General features: G+C 36.8%; 2 protein-coding genes across 2 annotated transcripts; one reads left to right on the forward strand and one right to left on the reverse strand.

The window, feature by feature from the left end:
- The first annotated feature begins 1,997 nt into the window (after positions 1-1,997).
- Positions 1,998-2,843, forward strand: LOC144439374 (1-phosphatidylinositol phosphodiesterase-like). The gene has a single exon (XM_078128660.1). It carries the CDS (start codon positions 1,998-2,000, stop codon positions 2,841-2,843), a length of 846 nt encoding a protein of 281 aa, XP_077984786.1.
- A 4,494-nt stretch (positions 2,844-7,337) lies between these two features.
- Positions 7,338-11,269, reverse strand: LOC144439375 (stAR-related lipid transfer protein 5-like). Its single transcript, XM_078128661.1, has 6 exons — positions 11,174-11,269; positions 10,453-10,550; positions 9,789-9,915; positions 9,158-9,284; positions 8,597-8,690; positions 7,338-7,476 (listed from the first exon to the last, which is right to left on the reverse strand). Exons 1-6 carry the CDS (start codon positions 11,267-11,269, stop codon positions 7,338-7,340), a joined length of 681 nt encoding a protein of 226 aa, XP_077984787.1.
- Between the last annotated feature and the right edge of the window lie 98 nt (positions 11,270-11,367).

Below are 11,367 nucleotides of genomic sequence, written 5' to 3' on the forward strand. Positions count from 1 at the left end.
TTCATTGGTTCTTCAATTAAGTATAAAAATTGCACATATTGTTTTTATTAATAGAGCTGCTTTTGATAGTGATACATACGTGTCTAATAATTGTTTAAAAAATAGTCAAATAGTTGCAAGTTTGATTATATTTTATGAGCTGGTTCTTCCAGCACCCTGCGTCATTTACCTATGCATAATGATCGATTCATAATGGCATACAGATAGATCCATATATATAGAAATAAAATACGCATACTATACTCGGTTTTATAGAGAGACAAAAATATACAATTAGATGTTATTTCCCAATACTCAATATTTTACTTCGTTAAGCCAAATACGAGTGATCTAAGGGACCTTTGTCACTACAAGTTGCTAGACGAGTAATGACAACCCCTAGGTCACGAGTATTTTCCAGCCGAATAAAGAAACATATTGGAGAATAACATAATTATACCAACGCCAGTAACACCAAAGAAAAATCGGGGGGAATAATGGAAATTTTCAACGTTTTGACTCATATTTCGAACACAACAGAACACTGACGTAGACACGGGGTGTCATGACGTAGAACAGCCAGAGTATATATCCATATTTTTGTTCAACTATAAAAAAATGGCACAGTGGCATAAATATTTTAATTGTGAATAATTATCGGAAATATTACCTACATCACGGGTTTACTTGTATACCAAATTGATATTAGCAATTTGGTGTTTCGGTGTAGATTTGAACAGGTCAAAAATATGTAATCTTGAATTATATTCGCTATATTCATTGATAGGAAGAGACAAATTATCATCACAAATTAGTATTTTATCGTTGGCCCGTTCATACCGGTCTTTCTTAGTGTCTGTGACCAGTAACGAGAAAGAGCGCCACCATAAGCGCAGCTAAGAAAGTTGCAGCTCCAGCTGTACAACTGTCATTATCAAATGCAACAACCTTTCTTTGTTATTGTGTTCATTTCAGTTTAGATAGATAGTACAATTGAAATATGGAATTCATTTTAAAGTGCTGAAAAGATTATATGAAATTGTTCCAATGTGTATGTATGTATTCAATATTTTGAGTATCTAGTTATCAATGACTAAATTAGGTATGATAGGTTATACGTTTTAAAAGTCATTTTCTGCCAGCTCTCAGTTATAATTCCTTTATAAACATTCCACTTTCAAGTTTCATCATATATTGACCCAAATGACCTTTACATACAACAGAGTTTAATATAAATGATAATGTATGTGAGGTAGATGATGAATTTCATTTTATTTTGACATGCCTCTACTCTGAGAAATTACGAACCAAATATAGTTTACCCCATCATCTAGAAAATAGAACCTATTACACTTTTATTAAACTTATGCAGACAAAAGACAGATATGAAACCATTGGACTGGCTAAAATTTATTTTCAAAAGCTTTAAGAAAAGACAAAATAATAGAGAAATATAATTTTTGTTTTGTATTACTACCGATGTGTACAGTGATCTTATTTGTGAAATTTCTTCTTTTTTTTGTAAAGTAACCTTTGAACCTATGAAGCTTATGAGACTGTGAAATGTAACGAAAGGCCAGTGGCCTAGTTTATGCAAATAAACCTTAATTGAAATTGAAAATTGATAATGTATGTGTCATCCAGCTGACTATGTTCACAACCCCTTTGTATAATGGAATGTTCCTGGCATTACACCAGTTTAAATTTATCCATTTTTCACCCCCCCCCCCAAAAAAAAAAAAAAAAAAATTAAAAACCCACAACACCTACACACACACGCGCGCGCGCGTCGAGAAGAGAAGATTGATATTAATATGTAATAAATGTGTAAATACAACAACTGTATAGTTAAACGAAGACAGGAAATCACGATGGCGTTTCTATTTAGTAGTCTGTCACTTTAACGTATTCAAATCCGCAACCGAAGCCATTGTTAATTATTTACTATTTGTGAAACCACAGAGCACCACTTTATGTATGTTTGCTAGCCGCATGTATTTCTAACTTCCTGTTGCAAAATGGGGGCTACTACATCCAGTGAACGCTTTGGTGATATTGATATTCAATTTCCAACAACTAACTGGCCAGATTGGATGGCCCAACTATCAGACGAGTTATCAGTTTCTAACCTGTCCATACCGGGTACCAACGGCTCTATGAACTACTACGGAACTAATGTACAGCGTCAAACATGGCCTCTTTACTGCCAACTTGAAGCCGGGGTGCGATTTCTCGATATCGGCTGTAAACTGCAAGCAGGTAAACTTGAAGTTTACGAAGGTGAATATACCCAGTATGCGAATTTCGAAGATATCTTAGATGAAGTTAGCGAATTCCTAACGAGTTTCCGAAGTGAGGTTGTGCTGCTGCATGTTCGGAACATATCGGAAGGCTCATCAAGTACTTCAGAGTTCGTTGACGTTCTAACAGATAAATATCTAGTACAGTCTAGGTATAAAGATCGTATATATAAAGGAGGTGAGACCTGTGCCCTAAAGCTTGGTGAAGTACGAGGTAAGATTCTTGTTCTCCACAACTTCGGCAAGGCACCCGGTATACCGTACCGTTCTATCGACGTGGTAAATGTCGAATTCGAACTACGAGAGATAATATCAGAAAGGGTAGAAGAACATCTGTCTCGAGCTTCTACTGCGACAACAAGTACGACATTTCTCACACACTTTAGTGGCAAACGTGGCTCTTCAGACCATTCTCTACCATTCAGAATCGCTGAAGAAATCAATGACTGTTTGTACAAATTTATTGGAGAACGGAAAAGTCGATTTGGAATAATTACCATAGACTTCCCTCGATCAGAACTGGTGGAAAGAATAATTGCATCAAATCGCATTAGGAAATATTAGCTCTTACGCAAAATGTCTGTGACATCATAAACCGTTTTTAAGCCAACACTAAATTTTATATGGATCGTGACCCTAATTTATATTGAAATGATTTCTTTATGATGGTGAATATAAATCATGTTTTATTTACAAAGTATTGACATTTGTACTTTGTGTTGTTCTTAAGCCATACGAATGAGAGTGATCTGCTCTATGCATCCAATTTAACTGAAAGTCACTTCACTCGTAATACATCAGGCAAACACTTGCTTCGAAGGATCGATGCTATATATGATAGAATCAATCAATACTTTTTCAAACAAGTCATGCAGTACTTTTGTAAATACCTTTAAAGTGTTATCACTACTTTCATTGCAAGTAGACTAGAGTGGCTAATCCGTGCCAAATTGCGTCCACCCCTTCTGAAACCCCTAACACTCTTACTTAGGGTTTCAAAATGGGTGGACGCAATTTGTCACGGATTGTGACTTATCTCTAAAGGATACGAATTATATCTTGACTTGAGAGAAATACACTGGCATTCAGTGATACTTACCGTTTGAAATCTTCTAGAGCTACCTGAGAAGTGTCCATGTTACATACCAGACTGTGTACTTTTGTTTGTTTTTGTTTGCACAGTGCTTATTTCGGCGTAAGAATTAGACTATTGTTCGCTATGGAATGTATTCACTTTTCTGTAATACTTAGCATGCCTTACCACATCGATATCGATAATAAACTTTAAATAATCGCCTTAGTCAAAAAGAATTACACTTTTGTATGTATGCTTCGTAATTTCCTATGGTAAACTTGATATCGACCTGTAGTCCATTGATAATAAATTCAGAATACCTAGTTTGGTGTGACCACTGCTATAACGCATTTTTTTCTGCAATAGGTTGATCTTGACAGTAAATAGACGAACAATTTAGATACACTCAAGTACAGTGTTTTGAGTGCGAAGTACACCTCCAGGATCGTCATCGTCATCCCTCCGAAAGAAATGAGAAGAGCGCCCACAACGGCTGATCTTTCAGTCTACAGTGTGTACAACTGTTTCATTCAGCAATGTCTAGGGTTGGCATAACATAAAAAGTATTTAATAATGGCTTCAAAATATTTTTCCAACATTTTGAAAACCTCTGTAATGTAAATATAACACTTATCTTCACTGATTAGCCAGTCCTTCAGTTAAGTACAACAATTACACGAACTGTTGTTGTGAAAAGAATCGCCTTTGATAGCAATATATACGTGTTTGATCTATTGTATGTATTCCTATAGGTATGGCCGCTTGATATTACCATCCTCGATACTAGTATATAATTAAACTAGAAAACAATTCCTTTTATCATTCCATTGGTCAAAATTAGAAAATATTTCGACAAAGTAGTTATTCCGTATATTGTGCCTTGATGATGTTTAATTTACTCTCAGTAATTTCAGTACATGGTGCAAATGTTGAATATATTTCGACGTTTTCTATTCACCATGATGGATAACGCTCCAGATATTTTCAATAGCAAGTTACGAATTCGTCTGCAAAACCTCCATAATGTAACTTCCAGGTAAATGAGGTCGCAGGTCATAATCTGACACAAAATGTTGATAAAATCTGACACTAATATCAGCCAGTCGTCAAAATCACCATGGGGCAGTGGCCCAGTGCAGTTAGACTCTCAAATGTACCACAATATACACATCACAGGCTACAGTTTGCGAGAAATGGTCATGAACAGACAGAGATACAAGGTAAGCTCCATTTTAACCAGTGAATGTCCCATACAAATTATGTTGTTGTGGTGGTGGTGGTGGTGGTGGTGGTGGTGGTGGTGGTAAAAGTTGACGCAAACTAAAAAGGCGTATCTGAGAGCAAAGTTATTATAATATAGAAATTGATCATGAAATCAGATGATTTGTCGCGATGATTTCTATATTGTATGTAAACTGGTTTGTTTTTTGGCGATTGTAGTGATCATGGAAACTTGACAATAGGTCATACTTAAAACATTGACTAAGAAGCTATATATAACGTGGGTTTATTCAAACAATCACAGATATCAGCCTGAGTGTGTGCACAAAGTCTAATGTCCGCTTTAGTAGATTCCAACACATATAACTTATATAATTGTGTGTGTGTGTGTGTGTGTGTGTGTGTGTGTGTGTGTCTACGTATTTAATAGCTTGGATATCTTTTCGCAAAGGTTAACTTAAAAATGATGGACAACATATGTTATAGTACATAGACTCTGGATGTCGACCAGAATGTTACTCTGTGAGTGACGTCGGTCAGGCTGTCAACATGTTGTACTTGATTTCTTTTTGTAAACTATATCAGTCAGTTAGACAGGCGACGAGTTCCCAGAGTATATAAATACAGTGAGATACTGATAGCTAATATTGTAACCGGTTCGTTTGTTTTTTGCCTGCCTGTTTACCTGGAAATGTATGTTTGCATGGCTATCTGTATGCATGTGTGTTATTTGCGAGTACTTGCCATTGAGTAAGTTGTTGTTGTTGTTGTTGTTGTTGTTGTTGTTGTTGTGGTGGTGGTGGTGGTGGTGGTGGTGGTGGTGGTGGTGGTGGTGGTGGTGGTGGTGGTGGTGGTGGTGGTGGTGGTGGTGGTGGTGGTGGTGGTGGTGGTGATGTTCTTTCTTCCTCCTTAAGGAAAGGGGGTATGTTGAAATAGCATTAGCAGTAATCATAATTACCAGGAAGATGGAGTTACAATAATGGAGTAGATGTGCATATGTCCTCATTGTCTGTTTTGTGTTCCTACTTGTCATGATTGTTTCTTTATCCCCTTTCCTTTGTGTCACCTTAATATCAACATATACATGTCATTTTGATCTCTCCTTCCGCATATGTAATAGAAACCGTCATTCAAGAGTGGTCCATACAAGCTACTGAGATAGAAGAACATAATGCTGCGGTAGGATTGATTTACTACAATAGCTAGGCTAGCAATATTTTATTATTATATGGGTATCGCTCGGCCACCATTGGGAATGTGTGAGGGGATACCGAAGTAGCTGTACACGGGAAGTAAACTATTTGCCGTGCATCATGACACAGTCTGAAGACGACAAAGTTTGCCATAGTATCACTATAAAAAATAATTGAATGTGATCGCCAGCAAATTCAAATCGGTTGGTTATTATCACAGACCACTTTTCAATAACGTATCTAAACTCTATTTCATCTATATATGTTTTGATATTCTGCTAAAAACAGACAGACGTACAAGCAAGGCCTCCGTCGAACTTAACCTTAAACTTGTCGGTGGAGATTAAATTTGAGTCTACTAGGCTAATTATTTACTATAAAACATCTCTCCGTTGAGGGCGGTATTCATTGAATACTACTACACGAATTTCGTAGTGTATAATTTTGTCTTTTCCGCGTTGAAATTCGTGTAATATTGGGGAAGGAATAAGCCTTAATCTTCGTAACTGTTGTGATATCATAACTGAAATGATTTGCTAAACCCCAGATAACATGATGATGGAGCATCTCTCTCTCTCTCTCTCTCTCTCTCTCTCTCTCTCTCTCTCTCTCTCTCTCTCTCTCTCTCTCTCTCTCTCTCTCTCTCTCTCTCTCTCTCTCTCTCTCTCTCTCTCTCTCTCTCTCTCTCTCTCTCTCTCTCTCTCTCTCTCTCTCTCTCTCTCTCTCTCTCTCTCTCTCTCTCTCTCTCTCTCTCTCTCTCTCTCTCTCTCTCTCTCTCTCTCTCTCTCTCTCTCTCTCTCTCTCTCCCATGTGTTGTCACTGCAAATGATATGGCTAATTAACATATCTTGGTACAAATATGCTAAAATGAATTTCTTATTTCATTAATTTATATTGTTATTTGAAATCAGTTGACTAATATGGCTGTCTTCTAAATCAAAACAGCTGTTATGTTTGAAAATGAATGTAAACAGTTCATATTTTTATTTTTATTGAAAGCGGGTACGAACACTTCCAGGATCGTGGTCTGCAACAACATTAACATTCGGCGAGATGAAGATGACGGAGAACCCAAAATACACAACGAACGACAGGACGGTGGACCCTGTGTCTTATCAGCCATTGCATGTCATACAACAATCAAAAATTCACAATTTTCTCTTACACTCAAGGAGTGAAAAACATAGAAATAGACGTGCTACCAGACATATAATAGAAACGGTTGACTTATGAATTTTAGCAACCATTGCCATGGAAACGAAACATTTAGTAAGCATAGCCCTGCTATGAGATATACACGAGAGATAATATAATGAGCGAGGTATATTTAAATAATCCACGGGGTATAAGTAAACTTGTTGGTTGTTTGGGAGACTTCTACCACTGACAATATAGAAGGACTACTTTTAAATTTATCATCGTCTGCGGATGGAGGCTGACAACTGTTTCTTTCCAAAAGCTTAGAGCAATTGGTGCCAAACTTTGGTTTGAAAATATATAATGTCATTTTATTTTTCACGAATTTGAGTGTCCCTCTTGTTAACATAACTTGTTGTGGTGTGGTCGATATTACTCTTCAGACATCAAGTTAATGCTCGTCTTGATGTGGGATACAATTGTCTTCGGTGTTAGTTTCTCCACCAGCGTCTGAGGAAACAGTTTGACGTCACTTTGTGATATTCCAATGACAGAACTTTTGTTTGGCTCTCTAGTAAGAAAAGAGAAATATTGTTAATATCTATTTGCACAAAATTATCTTGCACGTGTTTACAAAGTATATGAAACTTAAATAAATATATTCAGACAGTAGCGGTAGTGCACTTCATGATGATGGAATTATGTACTGTAGAGTATGTTGATTTAAAACAGACATTCAGGAGGAAAAACAGACGGATGACAGACGGACGGACGGACAGACAGACAGACAGACAGACAGACAGACAGACAGACATACATACACAGACATACACAGACAGACAGACAGACAGACAGACCGACAGACAGACAGACAGACAGACAGACAGACAGACAGACAGACAGACAGACAGACAGACAGACAGACAGACAGACAGACAGACAGACCCAAACACAAAGATGATATTAATTGGTGTCTAGAATAAAATCGTACACTTAGCTGAAAACCCGGGGCTGGCAATCTAATAGGATTGAAATATGTGAAATCTATTGTACATTACTTTATTAACTAATATTATCTACTCACAACAGACGTTTTGTAACATGATGACCTGGTCATTGACTTTATGACAGGAGAATTTAGACGTAAACTATCCATAGTATATTGATACATGAGACAAAATCAATCTGACTAGACAGATGTTGTCAGCTTATAAGAATTGCAGACACTTTTAATTAATGGCCTCTGATGAAACTAAAATCCATTTTTTTAAAACTATAATTTGAAGAAGGTGGTCATTTTGACAACAATAGACTGGCATCGGTCCTCGTTAGATTTGTGTATGTATGTAACATATTCTTCAAATGTTTGGAGTTTGTTACTCATTTCTAGTTTTGTAAAGGGAAATATCCTCAACTGTTTTTTTCCAAATTACTAGAAGTCTCCCAGTGTTGTTCACCTAACTGTCTCACTGTCACTCAGTCAGGTTGAGTTATCATATGCATTTCACACAGTCACATCGTTTTTGTTTTAGTGTTGTTGTCTTTTCAGTTTTTTTTTTTAATATAAAGAATAAAACCAGCTGGAGACTTGAGTAAGTCAAACAAATACGTAGACATTCCTGATATCTGAGTTAAGATAGCTGTGAAATTTCAGGTATCTTACATTACCCCTTACCAAGTAAAACACTCACCCTTCTACTGGGTAGATAAATCGACCTGACGGATACGGAATACCCCGGATGTACTCATCTACGACGGGGCATTTAGGATGGTCGACGTGCCCATCTGATTAGGAATTATAAATGTATACAATATTCAAAAGTTGAAGGCAAAATGCACAATTAATGAATAATATTAGTATAAAAGTGTATAAATTTTCGTAAAACGGTGTTGAACTTTACTGGGTTCGTTAGTACAAAAAGCTAATGGGGATTATTCCGACCACGGAATTTGATCATTTCTATAAAGTCCACTCAAAACATATCAGCTGACATTCTTCCGTAACCACGAAAATAACTTTTAATAGCGACATACGAACACAGTTCGAAAAGCAAACGTATATTTTGCGTATACAAAATAATTTACAACATTATGGTATGTACACCATCAAAGTTCACGAAGTCTGTCTGTCCTGTCGATGACCTCTGGAGAAATGGAAAAACATTAATTTAATATGTTTCGCTTATGATACCAGTCTGTGTTACGTCTAACACTCATATTTCGTAATATTGTTCAAAAACATGTATACTTACGATATATGAGGTAGTAGTAATTGTTTGAATCCGAAATTTGGGTACACCGCAGGATGGTAATGAGTTCTCTAGGAGAGATGAGACCCATCATTAAGTTCTTTGATATGGTTTGAAATACCCTAGTATTCTGTTGACGAAAGGGGGAAATACCAGAGATGTAAATTGTCTTGAATGTACGCAACCGAAAGTGTGTATGCTGTATGAAGTATACAAGATATAGTCTTTTTTAGTTCCGTGAATGGAAGGAACGCCAATAAAGGATATTCAAATTTATAACCATTACGTGTAGACTCCTTGTCACAAAAAGCTCAGTATTTCAGAGTTCGGTTCGAGGAGTGTAGCTGTTTTGGTCACTCAGGTGTGTGTGTTAAAGAGAGTGTACAATTAATTTGTCATTCAATTTAAGCCCTGCAACACAATACCGTGACATTTTCGACAAACTGGGTCGAGGCATCATTTGACTCGGGTGTCGAACACCAAACGATGTGTTTTTACGACGAATATATGTGATGCGAACTCTTACCCGCTGGGGGTTTTATCGAACGTCGTGTGTAAACTTGCAATAATATTGTCATACTTCCTCAAGAATCAGTGAAGCGGTCATATTATGAGACGACTATTAACTACCTACCTCATCGATTACTTCAATAATTTCTAATTCTGCAAGATGGTTGTTAATCCTTTTAACATGTTCTAAATTTGATGAGAAATTGAAAACCCTTTCTGGCGATGCATTCACTGTGTATTCAGACCGATATCTGAAATCATAACGTTAAATTATTTCAATAGGACTCTCGGATCACGTAAGGTCATTTTCTTATATACACGGAAAAAGAAATATTTGATGCGAAAAAACGTGTACATGGCATACTATACTGTGACCTTCATTGTCCACGTTGATTTTCACCTGCAACAAGATATTCGAGGAAAAAAATTGAAATACAAAGTTCACTAAAATCGAAAAAGTGAATGGCTGGTGACTTCTTTGAATTTCAAAAAGGACGTAATTGACTAGAATACACTGTCAAGTTCAAATAAGTATACTTACACCATTCCATCGAATTCTCGTGATTGCTTACAGAATAACTTTACTCCATCCTAATAAGGTAAAACAGGTCATTCTATATTTACATATATACTAAACTAATATAGCCTGCTTCATACGACACTGATGTGTGACTCCGTTTTATAGCTCTCATATTGGGGAATAAGGGGGGGGGGGCTAACATGAGTAACAGCGCCGTCAACGGGCTAAAGCTAATATGGAATATGGATTAATCTGATAGCTTTTCAACGCTCGCCATTTGGGGGATGTTTGCGCATTGAGTTCCAGTACTTTTACTGAGGTGGCTCTTTCACGAGATGCTTCATAGAAACGCTTTCCTGTGTATAACTATATGATGAATCAACCAAACCAACACATTCAATTTTTTTGTATAAATTTAATGTATCTATTGAAGCGTTTATCTATCTATCAACCTGTCTATCTTATCCATCCTTCCTTCCTTCTATCTATCTATATATCTATACAACCCTCTGTATGTATGTGTCAGACTGTCTATCCATCCGTCTATAAAGGTATATATCAATATTTTTATTGATTGATCAATCCATTGAGTGATCTATACCTAACTAATATATATCCAACCATCTATTCGTACCCCGTCTTCAAGTTTCTTCCGTCAAAACATTATTTTATCTTATTGGATCTACATGTGTATGGGTGTGTTAATGTACCAGGACGGTGTTGAATAATTTAGATAACATGTACATGTAGTTGGCCGGCCTTGATGTAGCACTTTACTGTCAGCTACAATCGTGTGTGTGTGTGTGTGTGTGTGTGAGTGTTTGTGTGTGTGTCTGTCTGTCTGTCTGTCTGTCTGTCTGTCTGTCTGTCTTATCCCTCTGTCTAGTCTGTCTGTCTGTTTGTTTGTCTGTATCTGTTAAAGTACATGTAAATAACAGTACGTCGTCATGATTGGCAAGTCTGATAAAAGATCATGTCAGAATACTAACCGACTCTATACTCAGCTTCCAATCATTGTCATTTCTATACACCAGGACCTTTTCTAGACAGTCGTCCAGGATGGCCTGGTAGTCTATGTCTGCCATTGTTCTCTGACCTGTAACGAATAAACGAACGACGATGGACATCTGATCACATATAGATGATTTTGCCACCAGCACATTTCAATGGAAACTTAGTGATA

The sequence above is a fragment of the Glandiceps talaboti genome, chromosome 8 (genome assembly GCF_964340395.1).
Source record: "Glandiceps talaboti chromosome 8, keGlaTala1.1, whole genome shotgun sequence".
Classification (NCBI taxonomy): Eukaryota; Metazoa; Hemichordata; class Enteropneusta; family Spengelidae; genus Glandiceps; species Glandiceps talaboti.

Bases quoted from the DNA above. Each gene is read 5' to 3' on its own strand.
- LOC144439374 (XM_078128660.1), top strand. From the start codon at position 1,998: ATGGGGGCTACTACATCCAGTGAACGCTTTGGTGATATTGATATTCAA.
- LOC144439375 (XM_078128661.1), bottom strand. From the start codon at position 11,269: ATGGCAGACATAGACTACCAGGCCATCCTGGACGACTGTCTAGAAAAG. The intron at 9,285-9,788 runs GTAGGTAGTTAA...TTTCGTCAACAG, and splicing joins TTATTGAAGTAATCGATGAG to AATACTAGGGTATTTCAAAC. The intron at 7,477-8,596 runs GTGAGTGTTTTA...TTTTCTTACTAG, and splicing joins TTTATCTACCCAGTAGAAGG to AGAGCCAAACAAAAGTTCTG.